The sequence below is a fragment of the Nothobranchius furzeri genome, chromosome 8 (genome assembly GCF_043380555.1).
Source record: "Nothobranchius furzeri strain GRZ-AD chromosome 8, NfurGRZ-RIMD1, whole genome shotgun sequence".
Lineage (NCBI taxonomy): Eukaryota > Metazoa > Chordata > Actinopteri > Cyprinodontiformes > Nothobranchiidae > Nothobranchius > Nothobranchius furzeri.
The window spans coordinates 39,317,774-39,343,855 of record NC_091748.1 but is presented as its reverse complement, the minus strand read 5'-3'; the positions used below and the strand labels follow the sequence as shown (position 1 = coordinate 39,343,855).

Here is a 26,082-nt window from a genome sequence, read left to right as displayed (position 1 = left end):
ATTACCACGCGCAATATAACTACTGCTATCATTACCACGCGCAATATAACTACTGCTATCATTACCACGCGCAATATAACTACTGCTATCATTACCACGCGCAATATAACTACTGCTTTCATTACCACGCGCAATATAACTACTGCTTTCATTACCATGTGCAATATAACTACTGCTATCATTACCACGCTCAATATAACTACTGCTTTCATTACCATGTGCAATATAACTACTGCTATCATTACCATGTGCAATATAACTACTACTATCATTACCATGCACAATATAACTACTGCTATCATTACCATGCGCAATATAACTAATGCTATCATTACCATGCGCAATATAACTACTGCTATCATTACCATGCGCAATATAACTACTGCTATCATTACCATGTGCAATATAACTACTGCTTTCATTACCACGCGCAATATAACTACTACTATCATTACCACGCGCAATATAACTACTGCTATCATTACCATGCGCAATATAACTACTGCTATCATTACCATGCGCAATATAACTACTGCTATCATTACCATGCGCAATAATTATCTTAACTTATTATGTACTCTTGTGCGATACATTGTGTGCCACTGCTGCTATCCTGTAGTACCTGAGCCACTGAGGGACTAATAAAGGTATTCTTATTCTTACCTATGAACAATGCTAATAATGTTGTGTTGATCAGACGATACAAACCCAACAAATTGTTTTTATTTATTTGTGTTTAAAGAAAGAAAAATAGAAGACAAACCTTGATAAGTGATCTGCATTTGTATACGATTGTATAGAAGAAGAAGAAGAAAAGATCTTTTCTATAGCGCTTCTCAAGATAAAAATCGCGAGGTGCTCACAGCGCCTCTCAGAGTCGGAGGATTCCAAAGTGCTTTACACTGCAGTGTCGTTGTCAGACTTGTTTATTGAAATGACTTAAGCTGCTCCTAAACGCCTCTTTGCTGTGTGTTGCAGGACGCTGTTAGCATGACCGCAGCTGATGAGCTGAGCAGCAGCATGAGTGAGGACATGGGATTTTGCAGTGCCCCCCCTTTGCCCTCTGACCCTACAGAACTATGTGACCTCCCAGACTCACAGGACCCCCAAGACTCTCAGGACTCCCAGGAGGCCCAGGACCCTCCAGAAGACCTGGATCCGGCCCCCCCTCCCCCGCCGGCCATTGACACACCACCAGGATCCTTTAGTGAAGAGGAAGCCCAAACGGTACTGCCCCTGTGCATTACCATTCCGACAGATCCCAAAGCTGATCCCTACCCAGATCCAGACAGCACCTGCGGTTCTATGTGGGAAGAAGATGTGACTCAGGCTCTGAAGGAGCTGGATGAGCGCTGTGAGGAGGAAGAGGCTGACTTCTCTGGCATGTCTAGGTGGGCCAGTCACACTTTATATCTGCTCTACTGAATTCAGCCCTCCTTTAATCCTAAATGTGCCGAGCTGTTCATCTGAGACCAGATGCTTGGTTTTTAAATAATTAATGGAAGAAGATTCCAGAAAGAATGTGGTAAATTACACAAAAAGGCTGCTTCAAAAGATTGTTTTGGCCGTTCAGAAGTGTGTTTGTGTGTATACATTTTAAAAATGACAATTACCAATCAAACCGTCTCTGGTCAGAGAAAAGTGAGCCAACAGGTAAGAGAGCAGATTGCTACTGTCCTAAAACGGCTCTTATAGCCGAAGTCTGCAGCATTTCTGGCTAGCATTAATATATCAACCTTTGCACAACTGTCCAGTCTACTATCTTAGATGAAGTCATTAAAATATTATGGGATGTTTTATTTGAGCACTGTTTCCTGGAACTTGAAGGTGGCATAGAGTAGCTGGCTCCTGTCCAGTTGTCCTTTTCAAGGTGGTCCACCTGTACAGAGGACAGTCCTGAGGATCAGCGTGTGAAGTACGCTGAAGCTTTACTAAACACTTCTGTAGCGAACGTGCAGAAACACCTGCTCAGGTAGTCTCTGATGGTTTCACTCACACAGAGTCAAGTGTGTGTGTGTGTGTGTGTGTGTGTGTGTGTGTGTGTGTGTCAGATGAAAGCAACTCCAGCACTGTTTTATTAGTGTGGGGTTTGGAGCAAGCTTAGCATGCCGGAGTGTGTGTGTGTGTGTGTGTGTGTGTGTGTGTGTGTGTGTGTGTGTGTGTGTGTGTGTGTGTGTGTGTGTGTGTGTGTGTGTGTAGATGCTTAGCTTGTATAGAGCACTCTGCAGTCCTGTGTGGGATGAGAGTGCAGTGCGCTAGTGCTGCTAGCAGCCGTGCTGCAGCCCAGAGAGAGCAGCGTTAGTTGTGATGAGGATGAGGACGGAGACCGTGTCCGCTGCAGCGCTCAGCAGTGCAGGCTTCAGATACTTGTATTCTGTTTGCTTCTTCAGACTGTTCGGTTCTACAGGCCTGTGAGTATCCGTGTGTGTGTGTGTGTGTGTGTGTGTGTGTGTGGATGGGTGGCTTTGCACGATGCTAAAATGCTAATAGCTGACTTTGCCATGCTTGGATCTCTCAATATTCACATTGACAGAGACGAACACAGCAGTGGGAGGTTGTTTACTTGCAGGCACAGGCGCGTGCTCGTGTGTTTACGTTTGCCCTTCAGTGTAGGGGTGCAGAGAACGAGGGCTTGTAGCTTATTGGCTCCTGTCTGTGTTTTAGTCAGGATGAAGGTGACGCAGATGGCTTCCCAGAGACCCAGGCCTCTCCGCCCCCTTCGCCCTTTCTCTCCGCCATTCTGGCAGCATTCCAGCCTGTCGCCTATGACAATGAAGAGGATGCTTGGCGTTGCCATGTCAACCAGATGTTGTCCGACACAGACGGGTCCTCTGCTGTTTACACGTTCCATGTGTTCTCCAGACTCTTTGAGGTAAATGTTTCTGTGTTTGGTTTCAAATGGAGCACACTCAGACATGTTCATGTTTTATTTTATTCATTTTTTACACAGAGAATCCAGAGGAAGTTTGCTTCTATTACACATGCTTCTGTTCGCTTTCTTGGAGAAAGGCTCCAGCGGATGGGCAACCAGTTTCTCAGCTCTCTAGAAGTCATGACGTCATGCTCACGATGTCCAACTGTGTTGCTGGATGCAGAAACGGTAACTTTATCCGTGTTTGGTATGGAGTAGAGCTTTTACCTGTCTGACGTTGTATTTTCCAGGTAATGAAATATGTATTACTGATGCTAACACACACGGTGTCCTGTCCTGTTGCAGCTGGTCTCCTGTGGACTCTTGGAGACTCTTAAGTTCAGTGTGTTGGAGTTGCAGGAGCACCTGGACACTTACAACACCAAAAGGGAATCCGCAGAGCTTGTAAGTCAGCCCACATTCATCAGCTCTGCTTTCGTATGGTCGTTGAACTCCCCAGGCATGTTGTCTCACCTACTCCTGCATCAGGACGTGACTGAAGGAGAGTATAAGGGATGACATCATAGAGGATTCTCAGCTAGAGTCAGACAGGCTGAGAAACGGTGTTCTTGTTTCTTTGTGCTTGGCAGCTGGGTGAGCATGAGGAAGGAGACTGGGCTGTCTCAGGAGGACAGACGTTGACTCATAAAGGGTTTGAGCAGATTTAGCTGTCGTTACTGTGTGCATCGCTCATACCAACCCCTACTGGAGGGATAAAAATAACCCAGAGCACTCCTCGCTCAGCTCCAGCAGGCCAGGCGGGAGAAGCTTTGAGGAGTGGGAGAAGTGAGGAAGGGGGGAGGGGAAATACAGAGAAATGAGATTGCAGAGGGTTCTGGGATGCAGGGAGACTGAGTGAGACGGGAGTGTTCCCTGGAGGTCTAGATACCATCCTGTGCTTGAGAGCAGACCATCTTTAATTTGCTAAGTACGGCATTCTGATTAAATCTCCTTCGTGGCCAACCCGAGCTGACACTGATGCACGTCTGGATGAACAAAGACATCCTCTCCTTCCCCTGAGCGCTCTTTACTCCCCTGCTGCTCCGTGTTTCACCTGTCTGTCCCCTCATTCCTGCAGTGGCTGGAGAACTGCCGGAAAACGTTCGGTGACCAAGACAACAGCCAACCACCCAGTACTCACGCGCAGGTAGGACCCAGTGTCTGACACGCATGCTCTCACTCAGTGGCGCCACTTCCAGGTGGAAAGTGTTGAAAAGGTTTGTTTGATGTTGTGGATCAGCTTGTTGATGTTAACTATGAAGTTTAGACCGAGTGTTTATTTTTCTGTAATGGGCCCGTCTGAATCTCCTCCTGATGTCTGATCCTCACATTTATTTATTTATTTATTTATTTATAAACTTATATCTCATGAGGATGAAACCGCTCGAGATAAAACATCTCGTGTTCAAGCGGGTCCTCCTACCTTGCATCAAATAAACTCAAGATGATCACAAGCTAACAAAGTTCACCCAGCCATCATGAAGCACCATGAAGCTGCTCAGCTGGCTGGTTAGCGGCTCACCTTCACCTGAAACAAACCAAGCGTGTCCTAAAGCCAGATTGCTCTTGTCAAGGGAACACGCAGAAAACTTTACAGAAAACACTAAATAGTTAAAGAGCACACAGGCGGTGGGTGTGTCAGGTCCGTTCGGAGGGGTCTGGTACACCTAGGTGGCAGCTGGCTGTCAGTACTGCATGGTGTTGTCTCATGAAAGCAGCGTTTTAACAGAAGTTTGGTCTAAAACAGACAGAATGCTTTTTTAAACTAAGTCACTCAGTATTTCTATTCATGTTTCCAACTATCCAGATACGTAGATATCTCAGGTTAAATGTGACGTCAGGTTCTGAGTCCACCCCGTCTCCGGGCAGCAACAGCATTCACAAGGGAGAGTTTAAACCTGAGGAAACGTTCCCAGTCTCCCCGCTGAGCCTCGCCGTCATGTGCACATCATTTTTATCTTGTTTAAATGATGTGCACCAGATTTTCTGTCTAAACAGCCGGAGCTGTAGTCGTCTGGAACTTTCTCAGTTTGGTTTCTTTTAGTCAGAAAGTGCCAGAAAAGTGAGACACCTTTTCATGTGGTTAGGGTTAGGGTTAATCTTTAAGATTACGCTGAACGCCCGACGTGACCTAACCACCTGTAAACCAGTTCAGTGTGATTCCAGTGGGAAAAGAGCAGATTTATCTCCACCAGTCACACCCCAGCCAGCCTGGCTTCAGAGGAACCCTTGTCTCCTGTCTGCAGCCTCCTCTGCACCATATCTGTCTCGCCTTCCTTTTACACGCTGGTGTTTAGCGTCTCAGAGGAGCTCTGCTGTTGAGGAGAGCTCTAGTGTTGACCCCGTCTGACAGGAAACACGATAAACCACCGCTTCAGGTCGCCGTGTCTCAGCTGTCATGTTAAAGCTCACTAATTCTTGGTCTTTCTCTCTTGTGTGTGTGTGTGTGTGTGTGTGTGTGTGTGCGTGTGTGTGTGTGTGTGTGTGTGACCTGCTCACCTTCTTGCTTAGCAAATGGAGAATCTGGCAGTAAGTGGTTCTCATATTCTACATTTTAATAACGATGACACCCAGACACATCACTGACCATCTCATCCCCCCCCCCCACGCTGCCGACACCCACAGCCTGCTGCTCTGCTGCCTCCGCCCCACCCACCGCTCTGTATCTTTGTTTCTGCTCTGATTTGTCCTGTAACCCAATTCAGCAGCCTCATCCACCCAATCTTAAGATGCTGTTGTTGTGTTCTGCAGCACGTGCCTCGTTCTGTTATCAGTAGAGCAGCCTGATTCTGTCCGCAGATGGACCACATCCTGGATTCGGTCCTTTTGATTTCAGATGGGCTCTTATCAATACCAAAGGATCTTGTTAGTGTCTTTTCATTTTGCATGCCTATTATTTCATTCCTGTATCTGTTCCAATCATATATTTTATTATTTTCACGTTTCCCAGGATTAAAGTCATATTTGGTAGCTCAGTAAACGGCATCCCTCCACGCGGTGATGTCACTATTCTAGTCGTTCACTCACGTTCCTTCATGGCTCAACCAAAATGGTACTGGTATCATTAGTTCATGTTAACCCTTTCATCTACTCCCATATTCCTAACCCAGTATGCCCATCTGTCTAATCATGTGATGATGAGAGAAATGTGGGTGCTTCTGCTGGACCTCGGTGCTGACGTGTCACTTCCTGTCTGTCTCTGCAGGAGCTGGAGTTGTGTCGGAGGCTCTATAAGTTGCACTTTCAGTTGCTGTTGCTGTTCCAGGCTTATTGTAAGCTCATCAGCAGGGTGGACACCATCAAGAGAGAGGCCGAGGTGAGAATTTAAAGGGTGATGGATGGAAAGTGAGACGGATGTGAGTGAAGCGCCTCTCAAGATAAAAATCATGAGGCGCTTCACAAAAACAAAAAAATGTAAAAATATAAAAAAGCATTTAGAAAATGTTTTAAGATATATTTAAAATGAGCAAAAATAGACAATTGTGATTAAAAAGGTAAAGAAAGAGAGAGAGTGAACAGGAAAGAGGGAAACCAGTGGATCCTGAGGAAGGTGGAATAGGTGGGGAGAGCAGAATAAAGAGAGAGAGGTGAAGAAGGTCATACAAAACCAGCCTGAACAAGTGAGTCTTCAGCTGCTTTTTAAAGGAGACCACTGAGTCCACTGATCTCAGGCTCAGGGGGAGAGAGGTCCAGAGTCTGGGGGCCACAGCAGCAGATGATCTGTCACCTTTGACCTTTAGCCTGGTGCTGCAAAACCAGTAGGCTTTGATCACTGGACCTCAGGGACCTGCTGGGGGTGAAGGGACTAAGAAGATCACCAATGTAAGATGGTGCTTGTCCATGTAAGGCCCTATAGACCAGAACCAGGATCTTGAAATGAACCCTGAAGTTGACTGGCAAAAGTGGAGTGCAGTGTTTCCCTTACATAGGTGGCCCGCCACGGCTGAAATCCCAGCGCCACGCCTACAAGATCCTGTTTTATAGATTTAAAAAAATATTTTTTTTTTGCGCTGTTTCCCGAAGAAGCAGCGGGAACTACTCTGTTGTTGCTTGTGATCACAGCCGGCAGGCAGCAAGGAGGAGGAGGCAGGGCCAGGGTGGTTACAGCTAGGGATGAGCGGATAAAGCATTTTTGACGAATACGAGCATGAAACGAGTAAAACTCGTAAATATCTGTAATCGTGCTGAAGAAAAATCCTCATTGGGTAACTGACTGCCTTCACGCTCTGTGATTGGCCAGTCACATAGAGCGCCCGCCCCTCTCTTCACACAAAACTCTGCAGCTGGAAGCTCAGTTCGGTACACACACACACACACACACACACACACACAGACAGTAACCAATCAATCAATCAATCAAAGCTTTATTTATAAAGCGCCTTCCGCAACCCTGTCAGGAAGCCCAAAGCGCTGAACATTGTACAGTTGTATGTAAATATATTGGATAAATCAACAATAAAAGAAATTCAAATTACAAAATACAAATTACAAAATACAAAATGGAAATTACAAGATAGATGAAACATTCTGGTAAAGGACAAATGTGTGAAACACATTTGGATTGAGTGTACCAATGAAAACTGTGGAATGGATTCAACATAAAAGAGGGCCAAAATCAAACGGATCTCTCTGTGCTTGCTTCGCTGTTGCTCACGTTTCTTCAGTGCTCTCTAGGTTTTCTTCAGCTCGCCTCTTTTTCAGTTGAATATTGAAAGTTTCCTTTTTTCGTAACGTACGTGGTACATTTGACAAGACAGAGCTGAAAACGGCACGTGCATGCGTCGGTCACTGCCTCCGCTCCGGTCGGGTATTTTAAATTATTCTCTCTCTCTCTTTCTCTTTTTCTCTCTTTCTCTCTCTCTCTCTCTCTCTCACTCTCACTCTCACCCACACCCACCCACCTTCGTCACCATTGTTTTGTTTAACTGTGTGTGGGAAGAATGCCAACAACGTTAGGAAAAAATCTGTTTAATCAAATAAAAATAAAATGGTTTTAGCATTTCATATTTCCTAGTTCCTGCTGCATGAGTTCAGATGCATTAATCCATGCACTTAAATATTAATATTCTGATTTTACTGAAAAACTGGTTCTGTAATACTTCCTTTACTATTGTGATCAAAAATATTTAATCTCAATTCTGAGGCTGCTCTGTAAATAGTTTTCTAATAAACAATACACTTAGCAACTTCTGATCAATCCATATCAATTTCAGATTTAAAATAATGTATAGATGTAAACCACGCCCACTCATTTCAATTATAAGGTGCATTCATCTGTGTGTCTCCTTTGATCTGCATTAGTGATATTTTCAGCACCAGAACAACGAAGCAAAGAAACAGATTCCTGAGTTTATGTTAGTAATTTTATTTATCAGGTGCATCTGACCTGTTCTAGTTTTCTCTGAAATGAGATCAGACCAGTGCTTCTATGGGTCGTCTCCTCTCTGCTCTGGAAACACGTACTTTATTATAATGTTCACTGTAATGCATCTCGATGTTCTTAACACATAAATTAAACCAAAGATATTGGTCAGTAATGCCAAATATGTATATTTGTGTTTCAGTCATTTTTATACTGGCTTAAAAATACTTCATTAAGTCTACTAGGCAGGGGTGTAGAAGGTGTTTAACAGGGCCAGCCCAGTAATGGTCTGGGACCAAAATAAAGGGGGCAGAAGGAGATGTTTTTCCAGGCGCCAAGAAAAATTAATTGCCAACCCCACCCTCCTCTGCCAAGTGTGTCACTGAGAGTTTAAAACAGAAATTATTCTTGTGCAAATATTGGTGCATTCACCTGTAATACTAGTTATTAAGATGCAGCAGGTGCTGCTTCAAACTGCTGCTTGTGTGAGCTTCTTCTACCAGGAATCTAAAAGGTGCAAATTATAAAGTCAACTTAAAGTTGGTCATCATCACACGATGGTGCAATTCATCTCCGCATTTGAGCCATCCCCATGGAGGGGAGCAGTGAGCTGCGCTTGGGACTATCTGGTGGTTTAACCCCCAACCCAACCTGCTGATGTGTGTCAGAGTCCAGCAGGGAGGCAGTGGGTCCCGTTTTTAAAGTCTTTGGTACGAGCCGCGATCTCCCAGTCCCAAGGCGGGCGCCCTACCACTAGGCCACTGAGCTGGTTATGCTGCAGTCCACAACAGAGTCACATTTCTAAGCTTGACAGTACGCAGCAGTAGAAGACGTGTTGGTAGGAACGGTGACATAAAGGACAGACATGGTAACATGGCCTGTATTTGTATAGCACCTTCTTAGGTTCTACAAGGCTCTTCACAACACAATCATTCACCCATTCACCCATTCACCCATTCACACACACCATGAGTGCTTTAGGGCCAACTATAAAAATGAAAGTGAGGGTTTTATTTTATTTTCTTCAGCATTTTGACTAAAGTTGAAATAAAGATTGGAGCCCTAAGGGGTGAAGGCCACTGCGCTGAACCCAAACACCTTTATTCAGTTTGTCCTTTAGAGGACTTATCGCTAGTTACTTGAACCAGTCAGTGATTCTTACTCCAGCAGACTCAATTCACTGTCCTTCACAATAAAAGCCTCAAGCATACTCAGAAATCATCAGAAGCTTTAAAAACAGCTGTTGTTGTTGTTGTTGTTGTTGTTGTTGTAGAGTAAAACTCTGCTGCAGCGTATGAGCTAAAAGAGGGTCAGAATTCAGCAGAACGTTGTTCTCCTTTGTTGTTTCACTCTGACCAAGCTTTGGCCTGAGCGTTCCACCAGAGACCCGATCTCTTCTCCACCGAGTTAACACACACACACACACACACACACACACACACACAGCTGTTGATTAACTAAAAACAAGAATGAAAGATTTAATGAGGTGATGACGGAGACTGAATAATTCTCCTCAGAGCAGCATCCTGTTACTAGTCCTCCTTCTAAATGAAACCTGCGTAGTTCGATGTTTATTTAGCGCTAATAGTTTGACGGTATCTGTAGTTTTCCTGATGACTTTTCATAAACCCGGGGTAAAGTGTGTGTGTGGCATAAAAATGCTTTGGGTTTCCTGTAAGATGTGGATTACAGGCTCTGTAAGTGGAGCGGATCACTATCTGCCTCCGAACCACGGAGCTCTAATCCGATTCTGATACTTGATGAAATTAGATCACCTCTATTACAGACTGATCGGGCCGTCTAATTCAGTTTGTGTTTACTTGGGGCTTATTTTCTTGACCTGTCGGGTATACATTTGCACATGAGGTATATCTTTTCTCCTGTTTTATGCTTTGATGCTGCGATAAGTCATGCTTTTGTGTTTGTTTCTAAGGTGACCAACATGTCAGAGGAGCTCACCATCCTGGAGAGCTGCCTGAGCGAGGTGGAGGCAGGAAATGATGCTCAGGAGGACGTGTGCATGTCCGATAACGCCCAGACCAACACGGAGACGGCCATCCAGTCTCTGATAGAAACTCTCCAAGCCAGAGACTTCGGCTCCGCCCTCACACAGGTCAAAGTCTTCAGGTGAGATCTCGACCACCCTGGCACACATCTGGGTGCTTTCTAATAAGCCAGATGAGTCGACTCTTGGAAAAGAGAAATGTATGAAATATGGTCCAGTCAGTGCTGCTGCTGCTGTTTTAATCAAGCATTGCTGAGCTGTTAGATCTTCATCTCGCCGGGGGAAATGAAAACACACACAGCTTTCATGGAGTCAACACGACCGATGCAATAAGAGCAGCTTGCAGTCGAGCCTGTACTAAAGTCTGATTTATGAGTTTCTGTTTGGCCCATGTAACTCTGCCCGGCAACAGCGATAATCTCACTACAGATGGGTGGAGAGCATTTGGAAGTCCTTCATTTATTTATTCTTTGTTTTCTTTCTTTTGAAATTGTTGATGTCGAGTTTATTCTTTACCTTTAAGTGGGTGTGTTTAGCTTCCGTCCAACATCTTAAACCTCCAGCCAAGCCTAGTGGCGGCTCGGTGAAAAACTCACTGTTGTCTAATGGTTTTTCCTTTTGTGGCGCTGCGACAGCCGGTACGGTCAGCGTTGTGTTTCTGTGAGGAGAAACGTTCAGATGTCCCATAACAACTAATAAATACACCCGAAACCCTTTCTTACCTTTACAGTAATACATTGTAATGTTTGATGGTACGATGCCATTTCCTGTCATGTTTACAAATATTACTGCACGTTATACATTTGTTCATTTTATTACTATTGAGAGGCACAATTTCAAACTGTCAGTGTTCATTTTTGTGTTTTCCTATTATTATTGTTATAGAAACTAATATAAATATTGAGTTTTTAATTCAAGTGTAAAATGTGAAGTTTTCATATTTCTTTACAGTTTCTAAGTGTAGTTGATATTTTCTTTCAGACGTTGGAAATGACTGCATCAGTAGAAACAGCATACAGCTGAGATAAGACCAAAGCTAAAACAAATGGGATGACTGAATTGTGGCTAAAATTAAAAAGAATGTAAGAAGGTAAAAGACTAAAACTAAACTCAGTTTCTTGTCTGGCGGAGGAGAAGGGAGCTGAACGTGACACGATGTGGAGTCTTATTTCCTGTTATTTGGACGTCTCGTCTCTGATCTGATAACAGCAACACGACTCTACTCTCTCCATGTTTTATCTCCACAAATAACAAAAGCCTGGAGGATTTTTGCTAATGCTAACAGTTAGCTTCTACTAGCTGAGAAGTTCTCTGCTGTGTCCTGGACGCTAAACCAACAACAGCCTTCCCAACGTGAGTCCAGATGGGTGAATCCATGAATGTTCATGACAGGGTGACGTAGATCTGTCAGGATTTTCTATCCTAGAGCTTCACCGTCTGTTTTCCATCAGAAGCTACTGCAGAAGATCGGTGTAGGAGACTATTTCCATGTTCAGCCTGCATGAAAAACTCAGTTTATTTAAATAAAAATAATGTGAACTTGGCCTTTAAAATGTGTTTTTCACTAAAAGACAAAAGAAACTGAGCTCGATGATTTTTTCTTCTCTGAACATGAATAAAAGCTGTTTTACTGACTAATTCTACACAAACCGCGTATTTTAACATGAAGGAACCTAAAGATGATCCGGTTTCAACGGCTTCCTATCCCCTTTGTGTGTGTGATCGTCTCACTCTGCTTTCCCCTCAGGGCCCTGTGGCCTAACGACATCTTCGGCAGCGAGAAGGATAACGCTGTCCAGACCCTTCTGCACATCTACTTCCGTCACCAAACGCTGGGCCAGACCGGCTGCTTGGCGGTGGTGGGTCCCAGCAGGGATCTGTCTCAGGCCAGCACCCGCCTCATGGAGCTCAACCTGCAGATTCGTGAGGCTCTGAGTCAGGCCCAGGCCTGCCAGCCCCACGGCATCATGGTCAGCGCTGGACAGTGAGGCGGCGGCGGCGCAGCAGCTTAGACTGAACTGAACACACACACACCCTCAGTTCTACACACGCCTCACATCAGCTGTAGGGGGGGGGGGGGGGGCAGGAGGACAGAGAGACTCCACATACAAAGGGCTAAAGGATGCGTGGGACTAACTGTGACTTCGTCCGTTATTACCTGTATGAATGCTTTAAGCTAATCTCTGTCCCCAGACTAAGCCTACCTGCAAAGCTCAGTTGCAATAATAAGTCACATGATGGCGTGTGAGGGAGAGTGTGTTGTGCTAGGACAAGAACATTTGTGTTTTAGGTTTTTTTGTCTGCTCGGACCCAGGGGATCCCATCACAGGAAGTGGTGGTGTCCGGCCCGGGAGTCGGTGTTGAAGCACGTACGACCGTCCGGAGGCGTCGTGTGGGGACATCGAGGTTCACGAGCAGAAAAATACTGTTCAGGAGAAGAGTTTTCAGACGCGTGCTTACGGAGAGAGAAGCGCTGCACTGAAGAATATTTTTTGAGAAATGTATTTTTTATTAGAGCTAACATGCTTGGTTGTAAATGTTAGGATATTTAACGTGTCATTCTGGACCCTGTGGGGAAACTCTTGCCTTCAGGGAGTGTATAAAGATGTTTGGTTGCTCGGAGTCCCTTCCTGCAGGTCTTCACGCAAAAATCACACCGTAACCAAATAAGTAGATGCCTTTAGACTCTTGACTGTGTGGTTTATATTGGGAGTTCTGGTATACGCTCACACACAAAATGCATTTGATTGCACACAAGTGCAGACTAGCTACAGCGCTCACTAAGGAAGCATAACTTATTTTACTCTGTATATATTTTAGAAGATGTAAAGATGTGTAAAACCAATATTTTCCCCTTGTACTTTTTGTGTAACGCACTGTTCATCCACAGCAGGATGTCTGTATAAAGCTAATGTGAGGGGAAGCGGAGACCAGCTTTGTCATTTCTGATCCATTCCACCTGTTCCAAAAGCATTTTCCAGAGGCTGCCTTGTCCATATGCATTCCTAATCCACTGTGATCCGTTTCATGTTTTCATCCTGCTACTATTCGATGTCATTTGAGAGGAAACTGCACCAAACTCTCGAAAAGACCCCATTTGCTGCTGAGTGCAGGACACGGACTGTTATGCTTGTTGGGAAGCATGTGATGGCACATTGAACTCCTCTGCCCAGCTGGTACAAATACAGGATCTACCTGGGAGACGCTTTCTTGTAGGTTTTATTTTTCCTTTAACGTCCCAGCCTTCTCTGGATAAAAATAAAGTCTTAATTCTGCAGAAGGGTCTTTCTGAAGTTATTTGTAACACTTTACAGGGAACCAACCCTCACAAATAATAGTTTATGAACTGTTTTCAGATTAAAATAATCCCTCAGCAGTCCCCTGCTCCACCCAGTCTGAATATCAAGTAGGGAGGGGTTTAAAATTCATCAGTTGACAAGAAGGTCAGCTGGCTTTTCTTTAGCTCCAAGTCATGTTCTACAGCAGAGTGGGAAATCCTGGTCCTTGAGGGCTGCTATTGAGCATATTTTAGTTGTTTTCCTGCTCAAACACACCTGGTGCCTAGATCAGCAGCTGGTTAATCACCAGCAGATGCAAACCAGGTGTGTTTAAGCAGAACCGGCTAGGACCTGCTGGACCTTGGACCAGGATTGCCCACCCGTTTCCACAGGTATGCGTAACTACATGGCTTCTGGGTGAAGGCTCAAAAAGATTGTCAGATGGAGGCTTGCATATTGTTTGCACATCCAGCAAGTCATCGTTAATGATAACCTGACCCCTTTAAGCTACAAATGACATTTTACAGAGTTAAACTTTGCTGTAACAGAAGTCAAGACGGGGGAAGCGATGCATCTCATATATCCAAGAAACATCACACGTACATATTGTAAGACAGCCACATGTCTGGCCTCATTAAGCTTTTTGCATTTGCAGGGAAAGCAGACAAAAGGACATCATCCCCTGAGTTCAGGCTGAAGGGGCTCCGGTCACGTCCCAACTATTTTCTAAACCAAGCCGAAAGCATCGTTAAAGTGACAAGTGTGTATTTTCCCTAGCAGTTGTAGATACTTGGGGCAGCAGTAGCTCAACAGGTTGTCCAGTAATCGAAAGGTTGCAGGTTCGATCCCGGCTCCGGACAGAAAATTCTGTTGTGTCCTTGGGCAAGACACTTAACCCACCTTGCCTGCTGGTGGTGGTCGGAGGGACCGGTGGCGCCTGTGCTCAGCAGCCTCGCCTCTGTCAGTGCTCCCCAGGGCAGCGGTGGCTACATGGTAGCTCATCGGTCAGTGTGTGAATGGATGAATGAATGATACACTTGTGTAAAGCTCTGTGGAGTCCTTACTCTGAGAGGTGCTATACAAGTGTGGGTGATTTAACACTACCTAAATCAATGCAAGCATGTGTCCAACACCTCAACAGATGGCTATTGGTCAAAAATCCTTGGGAGTGCAATCTCCAGCTAAACAGATTCCCCTTTTATCTCTAGCAATGAGTGAAGAGGTAAGTTTGTAAAACATCCAATTCTGACAGTTTTATAACCATTTGTTACAAATCAGTCAATGCATCGTCCTCACAGGCTTCCGTAGAAGGAAACATGGCCCAGAGATTTGGGGTGTTTCTCAATGTAAAGTTGCCTTTCTTATGAGTAAGGTCTAGCTGCGGACATTGCTCCGGCCAAACACGCCCCGGGGTTACCGTCCTTCCTTGGTCAAAGACTGTTGGAAGACCATCACATGACTACGCCCTCCATGGCAACAGCACGTGACACGTTATATTTTACATGTATGTTTCAATATAAATATGTAACTAGCCTTTCACTTTTTAAATTGTAGGTTTGTTAACGTATGAGTTCTACCCGCTAGCCAAAGTTACTAAGCAACCATCAACCTGGATAACCGCTTTGAGCTAAATTTGTTTTACTTTAAACTTGACATTTGCCCCTGAAGCCTGAAGTAGATGCCGGCGTCTGATCCATCCTTTTGAAAAAACAGTGCTGTATTCTGGGACATTTGACCAAGGCTCCGCTACAAGATACCTCCCGTGTCCTTGCACAGCTAGCCGAGAGAACAGTCGCCTCAGAGCATGAACATTGGAACACACCTTGGCGGTTCCTGATGACGCATCTCCTAGGCAACCGGGGCGGGACTAAGGCATCAAGGCAAGGTTCCTTGACATTGAGAAACAGACATTGACCCACTCCCACATATGACCTGATTTTTATGGTTGTGTTAAGAAACCAACATTTTTCACTGGGTTTCTTATTCATTAAGACGTTGGATATTTCCAGAGATTAATGGTAAAAACACTTTAAATCTTATTCTTCCTGAGAGTTTCACATTTTCCTCCATGGAAAATATATATTTGACAGAGAGCCTTGTTCTAAGGGTTCAAAAGGCCCACATTTTAATATTCATGGTCATGCAAGTCTCCCACTGACATTTGTTGCACTATTAGCAAATTTCATGTCGTTTCTAATTAAATTACTTCAGCGCAGAATGCAAGGTAGCCCTTTATTGTAAGACTTGTCATGCTTACAGACTCAACACCAACCGATATGAAAAAATAAAGTTTTACATCAAACTGTGCTTTGCATTTGAGAGGCCATTACTGGGCCAGCTGGTTGGAGCTGGGCCGACGGTGCCAGCAGAACCAAAGCGAGCTCAGACTCAGATAATGTATTTGAAGCTGAAGGTGCTGTCGCAGGAGAGCCGCTTGCCTTTGCACCTGCCACACAAGTCTTGTCTGTGGGGTCGTTTGGGGTCAACGTGTCGTAGTGTTATGGAGCAGGAGCAGCGTGCTTTGTTGCAAGTCTGAGGAACAAGATCACACGTAAGGGAAAATTAACGCCTCCGTAAGTCAGACAGCTAGAAACAAACTCACATGGCATGTGATGTCCTCAACACGGTATGGGTTGAAGCCTTTTTGGCATTTCCTGCAGAACTGTTTGAAATAAACCTGCAACACAAGAATAGAACCATGATCCCATCAGCTTATTGGATTATCTGCCTCAATATGATTTAAGGGGGGCAGATGGAGCGCGCCCAGAGACTGATGTTTGAGTCAGTGCCATGATGCCCATGGAAAACTGGAGAGATGCTCACCTTGCTTGTGCCCTGAACACACCACACATACGCACTCTCCCATCGCAGGTTGCATTCTCTGCAGTGATAATATCCATACTTCTGCTCCAGAAACTGAAAAGACAATTTTTTATCTCTAGTGTGAACTGCTTCGACTCTTCTGGACAATCTGTTCAGCGATTTGTTCACAAGGACCTGGAAATCTGTTAAACTTCAAGTGCATTCAAAGACTTGAGCATTGGTGATTTACATAGTGATACGTTTCTTTCATCTAAACAATTTAAATGTGTTTTTATTTAACAGACATATCCAACATAATCAGCATGTTCAGCCTGTAGGAGGAAATGCTGGAAGTCCACCACCCAGCACGAGCCCTAAATATATCCACCCATTTCATTTGTTAGTTGTTTGTTTTTTAAGTGCTAGAATTTTTAAGGATTTCATCCCGTTAAGAATCCTGAACTGAGCAGTTTTAAATCTTCTGTCCAGTTTGGTGCTATTTTAATTATTAATATTATTATTATTATTATTCAGCTGGGACCTCCAAGACGCAACCCAACATCTGTTTTAATACTTTAAAATGCACAAGTTCAAAAGCGGTCATCTTTATACAGAGTCCGGGTTTATCAGGTTATAATTGTGCAGAAGAGTAAATAACCTCAGGCAGGCTCGTTTAACTCATGTTGAGGCACCGTGCCAGGTTCATTAGCAGGAAACTTCCTAACAGTAGAATACACTTTAGGTGGACCCTTTTCATGTTAGACACACTACTTATTCATGTTGTAGTGATCTAAAACAAAGTGTCTGATAAAATCTAGACTCGTGATTGGATCGGTCCTTAACTCACCTGGAAGCGCACGCGGGCCCTGCTCCTGGCCTCCTCTTCCTCCGCTGCTGCTGATGCTGAAGAGGTCTGCGCTCCTTCGCTCCTCAACTTCGGTCTGGAATTCTTGTTTTCGGGAAACTTTGTGGTCTTCTCTTCAGCCGGACAGTCCTTGTCCCTCTTAGCGTCTGTGGTCCCCGAGGACTCCACCGGGCCCCCTGTGGTCTGCGCTGCGTCAGAGGACACATGTTTGGAGTTTTCGTCTTCCACCAGAAAGGACGTGACGCTCCGGTAGGCTATAGGAGAGTAAACGGCGAGGGTCCGGGGGTAACGCACGCCACCTGCCTCTTTGGGGCTCCCGGCGCTGGGCACCGCGGGCTCCTGCCTTCTCTTGCGCTGGGAGTCCCGCTTCATGGCCTGCAGGGTCCGGGGCCCGACGGAGCACTGGACCGATGCGTCTTTCTTTGGGTTGACCTGCACTGCCACATCCTTGGTGTTGGCCTTCCTGAGCCTCGGGGTGAGTTTGGGGTTGATTTGAGATAAGATGGACTTCAGCTGCGCGCGCTGGTGGTTGTTGAAGGCGTCAGAAGAGTCTCCGTAGTGGGAGAAGTAGTTTTTATATTTCCACCCCGGGTCTCTGGGCCTGGGGTATCTGCCCATGTAGGGGGTATACGAAGAGTAGAAGTAGCTGTCTACTGGCTCATCTCCATAAGCTGCCATTTTGTTGAACAAGCTCCGACCCTCCTGGTAACTATTTAAATAGATTGGACAGTGCGCGCGCTCGCCATCAGGCCTAATTGGGGTCAGGTGTGGCACGTGACGTGGTGCACCTTTTAAATACCAATGACAAGAGTTACACGTTGCCTTAAAAACAAAATACAAGATGAAGTTTTGTTCTGCATTATGAAGCCGGACAGTTTGGGTATGGAGAGACAAAATCTTCACATAGCTAATAATTAAAAATATTAAAAATCTAATCTTAGTCAAACTAAGCATGTCGACTCAATGTAAATATATTAAATCAAATCCAAACATTTATAATCAAATAAAAATAAAAGTAAGTATTATATCTATAAATGGTTAACTTTCATATTTGGATTAAATCCAAAGAGCCACAGGAAACTGCGTCATAACTTCCTGGTCTGTGAACTCAACAACCTGCGTCATCATAGCGGACCCTCCAGCCCGAGCTGACCCTTAACCATCAAAGACCATGAAAACTGTAATTTATGATGATGCTACCTTTGTATCTGATCCTAATGATTAAAAATAGGAAAGGCATTATAAATACAGTGAGATTAGCTTTGGCTTGAAACGTTTACAAATAAAAAATAAATAAAAATAAAGGAGTATAAAAATTAAATGTGCAGTAGGGAAAAAGCTGTTCGAGTAAGGTCTGACCCCTTTCTTCAAGCGCCCCGCCAGAGTTCACAGAACCTGATGGGTGCAAAAATTGGTCTAAGACCTGCTTGTAACACACACACACACACACACACACACCAGACACGACTAAGATACACATAATCTTTAATTCTTTATAGTTGGTTCAGCTGTTGGCACGTTGTTTGTAAACCTGCACATGGATGATTGTGATATGTGCTAAAAGCTTTTAATCATAAATGCTGTCAGACTTCGACTTTACATGCAAAAGCGATGTTTTCATCAGACATGAACGAGTGCAGCTCAGTGACATGAAGCACCTTTTGGTCAACGATAAACACGTGTCTGCCTTTTATTCTCTTTTTGGTGAGCAGCAGCAGTCTCCTTCAGCTCTGTGGCAATCTGACCATCAAACAGGAGTTGGATCAGGAGGACATGGGTCCAGCATGATGGTGTTTGGGTCACTCGCTGTCACCGCTCCATAAGACGAGTCAAAGTCCTCATCGTGAAACCTTTGGTATGTTATGTCCTCTCCGTCTATCGTGGGGTCCGGTTTATGCAGCACCTCCTTCCTGTAAAGCCTGTAGGCCAGGATGAAAAGGCCCGCTTCGGCTGCTTGGAACAGGGCGTACAGCAGTGGGAACATGTACATTCCCCCCATCAGCTGTGGGGGGAAGGCCAGCTTTAGGATGGCGGTGCACAGCTGCACGTTCTGGCACCCGGTCTCCAGAGACACCGACCTGCAGCTGCTGGGGGGCAAGTTGAAGAGCACGGCCAGGCCGAAGCCTGCAGCGTAGCCACACAGGGGCATCAGAACGGCCACCACATAGACGGAGGCTGGGATGGTGGCGAGCAGGTCTGGGCCCAGCATCACTCCAGTCAGGATGAACAGCATCACCAGGGTAACCAGCAGAGACCACAGAGACGCCTGTAGACCCAAGATCACAATCAGAGTCATTCTCTGCACAACTTTCATTTTCCTGTTCTAATATTTTATGAGCAGCACATTCAGCTGTAGATTTTTACATCCCCAAAATGAGTGCTACTGCCGGCCATCCCCATGCACCTACCGGACTGCATCGAGCGGTTAAGCAGGGACAAGCTATGTAGCATCTGTTCTATGAACATATTCATGTCTGTTTATGAGGTGTCAGTGTTCAGCAGCCTCGCCTCTATCAGTGTGCGCCAGGGCAGCTGTGGCTACATTATAGCTCATCACCATGAGCAGTGGTGAAGTGGGCATCTGTGGGTTCTGGAGAATCCCAGAACGGCTGATGTGCTTTAGGGCTGGTGCCGGCCTTTCACCTCCCCCCTCCCGTCGGAGATAAATGACCCACACTTGTATAAGGCCAGAGTCCGAGGATCATCATCACTGGATCGAGCAGGCTGCAGCGATGTCCAGCCTGCCTCACGCAGTCAGGGATAATAGGTTATCCAACACCGTGCACGTTCCCACAATGACTGACAGCAGCAGCATCTGACCAGCCCGTGGTTAAATGCTGCTACAGTCAAATGGATAGATGACATCCAAACGGAAAAACAGAGCGAGCACAAAAAACAAAATATGAAAACAAGACGAGTGATTCATGTGAAAGTTGTTGTTGGAAAAAACAACTACTTTGTGGGCATAAACATCCTGGCTGCTGCTGATCAGCAGACAGAAGATTTCTGTCTGGAGGTGGATGAAATTTTACAGCAGCGCTGATGATCATTTATGAAATGTCCTGGAAAATGCATAAACCTCCACCCGTGTTCATAAACAGTACTAGTATTGGTGTATATATAATTGTGTGTAAGAAAACACACACACACACACACACACACACAATAGTAGCAGTGAAAAGCTTTTTCCACGTTTTGACTGTGAGACAGGACTTTGTGTTCCTTGATCGGCTGAGCTGTTATCATTACGGAAGCTGCTTGTGCCATCTTGCTTCCTCTGTTTTTCATCTGGTTGAAGACCTCTGACGTTGGCTGTAATTAGACGATGTTGTGCTTTAGATGCTGTTTTGGGCCGCTTGTTGCCGAGTTACACCGGCGGTGTTGCTGTTTGATATCTTTTAGCCTATCATGTCTGATGAAGTGTGTTTAATTCTGCTGGTCTGGCTGTAATCAGACCTTGTGTGGCTGCTGGAACTAAACTCAGTTTTCCAAACATTGTGGTTAATCACAGCTGATTGATGATTTCACAGGAGGGAAAGTATTTTGTCCTAAGAACTGAAATCATCATTTGAAAGCTGCATTTTGGACGTTTGTTTGCTGATGTGTAAAATGTAATGATGACAAAAGCATTAGCAGAAACCTTTAAATGGCAGGAACGTTCTCTCAGCTGTAACTCATCTTGGCTCTCATCTGGAGCCCCTCCCTCATGTGAGGCTTTTATCATTAATGACAGGGAGGAGCTCCTCCCGAGATAAACCCGTTGATGTCACTGTCCCTGTGGTCAGTCATACCCCCCACCCCCCACCCGTCGAACAACTATGACGACGAGCGCTGAAAATTACGCACTGCGTCTTTGCGCAAAGTCAGGAAACGCGCTTCCAACTTATTCCACTGGGTTTATTAAAGCTAAAGTAGTTCATTATCTCTGAAATCACCTTCAAAACGACGTCGGCCACCCGGGTGTTGCGATACCTCAGCAAAACCCCTAACCCGATGGGGATGAGAGTGCTGCACAGGGTCAGGATGATGGCCCCGAAAGGCAGCAGGTTGACCACGGGTGTGTTGATCCAGGCCCGGCTGTAGACCCACAGACAGAGCGGCATCAGAACGAGCGCCAGCAGGGTGGAAGATATGGTCATGATGATACTGGAGGAGGAAAGCGAATAAAAGTTTACCACATAACATATTAACTCAATTCCGCGCACAAATGTTTTGGGAAATGCGCGCAGTTTCCCGTTTCGTGAGATCATGTAGTCTGGGTCATACCTGAGATTCATCTCTCCATGCACCAGCAGAGACATGATGTTGGACAGGTTTCCTCCGGGACAGCAGCCACAGAGGAGGACGGCCATCGCTGCCACATCATCCAGGGAGAAAGCTAAAGCCAGCAGAAATGCCACCAGGGGCATGATGACGAACTGGCACAGCAGAGCCAGCAGCACCCCGATGGGTCTGCGGACATGTTCTCCCAGCTGGCTCACCTCCACCGTGCAGCCCAGTCCCAGCATGGTGAAGCAAAGAACCAGTCCAACGAACACATTGATGCCGTGGCTGAGCGGGGAGTCCCAGAAAGCGGGCATCAGGTGAGAGGACTCCTGGCTGAATTCAGAAGTCCTGGACGCGCCGCCTTCTAGGAACCGGGCACCACCGGCTATTCCTAGTACGCCCATCACTCCCCGGTCAGCAGGAGAGTCCTGCTCCCAGATAGATAAGTCTATCATGCCATGAGTCTTTGCGCTGCTGGAGTTGTCCATGGCGCAACAGGAGGACAGAGTATCCACCTGTAGAAGTGCTCGTGCGTAAAATGGTTCCCCTAGTGGCGTCAGACACTAATGAATTGCAGAGTCCTGGGAGTGGGACAGTGGCACGGTGCTGATGAGAGAGTCCCAGCCTGGTGCCACAGGTCGGCTCTGAGCTCCGCAGCTGAAGGGTAGAGCGCACAAGGACTCGGGATTCAGGACAAAAACAGACTCCACTGCGCTCCGCTCTGAGAGCGAGTCTTCAGCATGAAGATGACGAAGCAGATGCGTAAAACGGTGAAGATGCGCTTCTCTGATCATCCTGTTTTGATGAGAAGGGCACGTGACGCAGACGCCTTTAATCTCAACTTTATGGCATCACAGGTCATCATCTTCAACAGGAGTTAAAGCGTTTAATCCGGTCCTGCTGTCTTCATCTGGATCTGTTCTCCTGCAGAAGCAGACAGAGAATCTTATGTGGCAAAGGTGTGGCATGAGGTTCCAGCTGTGGTGGGCGGGGCTTACTGTCAGAAAATTAGTCCATGACTATGATTTCACCGATTACATGAAATTTAACCCAGTGCTGCTCTTCAGAACCATTTCTCCCAGTTTCAGACGCTCTGAGTTTCCTTTCAAACATTTACAGAGTCCCGATTTTTATTTTTCATGTCATCCATAAAACATCCATCTGTTTTTTCTGATTGGCTTAATGAACTGGCCTGTGTTGAAGTACTTGTTGTGAGTTCACGCTATATAAATACACTTGAATTGAATTTTAGTTCTGGCACAGTTTTGCTTAAAAATATTATTCAATCAAGAAAATGTGTATGTGTAATTAGGTTTACTGGTTAAACTGGAAAAACAGCCTGTGTTGTGATGATAAGCCCCGCCCGCTCGCTGGAACCTCATCCCCCCTCAGATAAAGTCTGCTTCGCCGCCTCTGGTCGGTTCTGCTTTTGGCTGCTGAGGAACTTCAGACCGCCTTCTGCAGCCAAGGTTGGCGCTTAATGTGGATTAAACCAAACTCGTTTTCCTGAGCGAAGTATTATGGTCTGTCCTTGTGAGAACTCATTCCACATGCTGAGCAGAACGTGTTTGTCTGCAGCCTGCTATCAGGTCATGGCTTCACACTGACAGAATAAAGTAGGAGTCACCTGACGTCACATCTCCAAAGCTGTGCTGATGTCTATTATGGGATGGGACATTGTGGACCAGTCGGTGACTCAGACTTTGAATCTGAGCCTCTCTGAGGTGACTCCTGGTACCACTCCAGTCTGTGAGCTGAAAACAGAACCTTCTCCTCCTCTGCAGATGCGTGTTTGCTACTGAAATGGCGTTTCTTAGCGTCCTTCTTAGAGGTTCTGGTCATGGACATTTCTTTTTTTTGGGGGGGGGGGGCACTTTGTCCAAAGTCAAGTTTTGACCCCTGCACTTTTTACCATCCGAAAACAATATTACGCTTTATTAAATTGAAACTGGTTGAGGACAACTGGAAAACAATTGTTTGTTTTGAAGCCTGTTTCCCATTAGAGCATACTGTAAAGACCCCCCCCCCCACCCCCACCCCCCCGTGCCCCCCCACTTCTAAAGTGAAAATTACGTCCATGGTTCTGGTCCATATTAACATGATATTATCACACAGTTACATCCATGATGGGAATCTCCCATCCCAAAGGTTCTGGACTGGATGAAGGTCTGATGACAGTGGAGGTGGTTGGAGTCCAATGGAGACAGCAGGAGCGATTTGTGAGTGGCACCTGCCACGGCTTCCACGGTCCCTGCCTTAGCTGCCACGGCTTCCACGGTCCCTGCCATAGCTGCCACGGCTTACAGTGGCACCTGCCAGAGAAGTGATTGGCTGTTCCAGCCTGGAGCGGCACCTCTGGCAGGTCGGAGATCCTCGCCAGACAGAGGTGCCGCTCCGGATAACACAGTAATTGCAGCACTAAGCCCTTATTGCGTCATCGGCCTCATCATGCCAACGTTTTTTACACTTTATTAACAAAACCAAAACAAACAAGGCTGTCACCGAAAATATTTGAAATATTTCGAGCGGGTTTAGAGCAGTTCTGAATTTCTGAAATAATTTATGACTACTGCTACCAATGTGGATTGTGGAATAAAAAGATAAACTGTTAGTTTTCTCTAGATTGTCATTGCAATCGGGGGCACATAGCGCCATCTTCCGGCTTAAATGGGTATTGCAGTAGATTTTAAACAGCGGACGTGGAGGCGGTGTGTCTGGCGGCTGATTTAAACCTTAAAAGGCTTGAAATGTAATTAAACGCTTTCCACCATCGAGTACTATAGGCTTATAGGAAATGATATACAAACATATGTTTGTCCTCACAATACCCCTACATGCCATCGCATGTAAATAAATGATAACAGGCTTGTGGTTATGTTAAACATTTGACTTTTATAGTATTTCATACTCTCTTTTCTAGATTCAAGGTGAATCACACAAGGCAGTAAGCTTATCAAAGCAATCCCTCAGGCTTTGTGATGTCTTATAACTTAATAAGTAATGTAAATCCCGTGCTTCCTGTGTTTTTTATTAATGTACATAATATCTTTTATAACGAACACAACACCCTATCACAATCAGACATATTTTGATTTATGAGTTATTGCCTATCCATTCTCTTCAAATACAATAACTCCTCCATTTTCCCTAATGAAAAGTTAAACATAAATATTCCGAATTCTTGATATTTTCACAACACAAAAGGCGATTGCAGTTCACTTATGATTAACGAAATATATCCCTCTTGTGATTTAAAAATGTATATCTTTAATTTAGATCATACAAAATGTCCTTTCTGTTATTAATTCATTGAAACGACAGGACATTTATTTTTTCATAGTACATTTGCTATTACTATGGGAAGATCTTTATGCTTTATTTCCTATTTAATTGTTTGGCTCTTACAAAATAAAATGATACGTGGTATATCTGCAAAAGATGCATTTCGTGTAATTAATTCTTTACTGTAAGTTTTTCATCCACAGATACTTACATTTAAGACCTATTGGCTATTTCCTCTCTTTAATAAAGATCTCTGGCCTTATTTTTTATCGTAGACATGCATGAGTTGGACTAATGCTGTAAAACTGTAAGTTGGTTGAGGACTTTAAATTCACAAAACATCCCTTGCTCCTGTTTATTCCTTCTCTTTTTTTCCTGCTATATTTGTGTGTTTTTTTGAACCACCTATGGTTGCGTTGAGCTGGTGCATGTTCCTTGTACATTCTGTACTAAAATGTGCAAATATGTGCAGTTCAATAATAACAAACAAACAAAAAATGATAATTTGTTCGGAATAAAAGAGATCAACTTTTTTGGCCCTCATTTTTTCATGGCTATCGGGGCATATATATATATATATATATATATATATATATATATATATATATATATATATATATATATATATATATATATATCCACATTGTGGAAAGGAATTGTTGTCAGCTGGCTATGAATTGGCCAACTGAATTGTGTAGAGTACGCTTCAATCACTTTTGTTCAAAGTACCTTCAATTGTTGATTTTCAACATGAACTGAACAAGCAGGGTTTTGTTTGAAACCAACTATCGGTAAAACAAAACAAAGAAAAAAAAATAAAACAACATAGAAAATTGACCCAACTGCACATAGGCTACCGCCTGAAATAATAGCTTTATGGATGTGATGGCTTTGCATCACAAATACAGCCTACTGTATAAGCCTACATATAATTTTCCATTTTGTCACACGGTAAGTGTTTTTGATATTAATGTTAATCCTGATTTATCTTTACCCTTTTGACATTATATCAATATCTGTGTACCTGTCTTTTTAATGTGTCTAAATTGTACATTGATAATGGCTGTCAGCACTTTCAGCTACCGCAAAGAACGCAAAAGAGAGGATATTTTATAAAGTGTATTAAACAGTTTTCTGATGGCTTCATTGTCATGGTTGACTTTCACTCGTGTATGACGGTCATGTGATATGTGATTAAACGAAATAGGCCTAAAGTACTAGGCCAAATGTTGTTGTCTGCATACCTCCTTAAGCTATTACAAATGTCTTGTCATTCTTGTTCTTGTCAACTGCATTGACATGAGAGTTATT

The 26,082-nt window shown here is 44.7% G+C and overlaps 3 protein-coding genes across 5 annotated transcripts in view; 1 reads left to right on the top strand and 2 right to left on the bottom strand.

Moving 5' to 3' along the window:
* fryl (furry homolog, like) overlaps nt 1-12,372 on the top strand; it is an 81,653-nt gene extending 69,281 nt beyond the window's left edge. For 2 of the 3 annotated variants that reach the window (XM_015975627.3, XM_015975618.3), the window contains 9 exons: nt 979-1,391; nt 2,665-2,872; nt 2,951-3,100; nt 3,218-3,316; nt 3,990-4,058; nt 5,423-5,440; nt 6,117-6,227; nt 10,207-10,400; nt 12,026-12,372. In XM_015975627.3, coding sequence (XP_015831113.3) covers nt 979-1,391; nt 2,665-2,872; nt 2,951-3,100; nt 3,218-3,316; nt 3,990-4,058; nt 5,423-5,440; nt 6,117-6,227; nt 10,207-10,400; nt 12,026-12,266 — 1,503 coding nt within the window. In that variant the 3' untranslated portion in view covers nt 12,267-12,372. The remainder of the gene's footprint in view (nt 1-978; nt 1,392-2,664; nt 2,873-2,950; nt 3,101-3,217; nt 3,317-3,989; nt 4,059-5,422; nt 5,441-6,116; nt 6,228-10,206; nt 10,401-12,025) is intronic. The other variant, XM_015975626.3, reaches the window with a different exon arrangement.
* Nucleotides 12,373-15,774: 3,402 nt separating this feature from the next.
* On the bottom strand, nt 15,775-18,199 carry zar1 (zygote arrest 1). Its single transcript, XM_015975646.3, has 4 exons — nt 17,206-18,199; nt 16,380-16,472; nt 16,159-16,233; nt 15,775-16,088 (listed from the first exon to the last, which is right to left on the bottom strand). The coding sequence occupies exons 1-4, from the start codon at nt 18,175-18,177 to the stop codon at nt 15,945-15,947; spliced, it is 1,284 nt and encodes a 427-aa protein (XP_015831132.3). The 5' UTR covers nt 18,178-18,199; the 3' UTR covers nt 15,775-15,944.
* Nucleotides 18,200-18,691: 492 nt separating this feature from the next.
* On the bottom strand, nt 18,692-22,207 carry slc10a4 (solute carrier family 10 member 4). Its single transcript, XM_015975647.3, has 3 exons — nt 21,490-22,207; nt 21,159-21,369; nt 18,692-19,489 (listed from the first exon to the last, which is right to left on the bottom strand). Exons 1-3 carry the CDS (start codon nt 21,975-21,977, stop codon nt 18,971-18,973), a joined length of 1,218 nt encoding a protein of 405 aa, XP_015831133.1. The 5' UTR covers nt 21,978-22,207; the 3' UTR covers nt 18,692-18,970.
* Nucleotides 22,208-26,082: the final 3,875 nt, after the last annotated feature.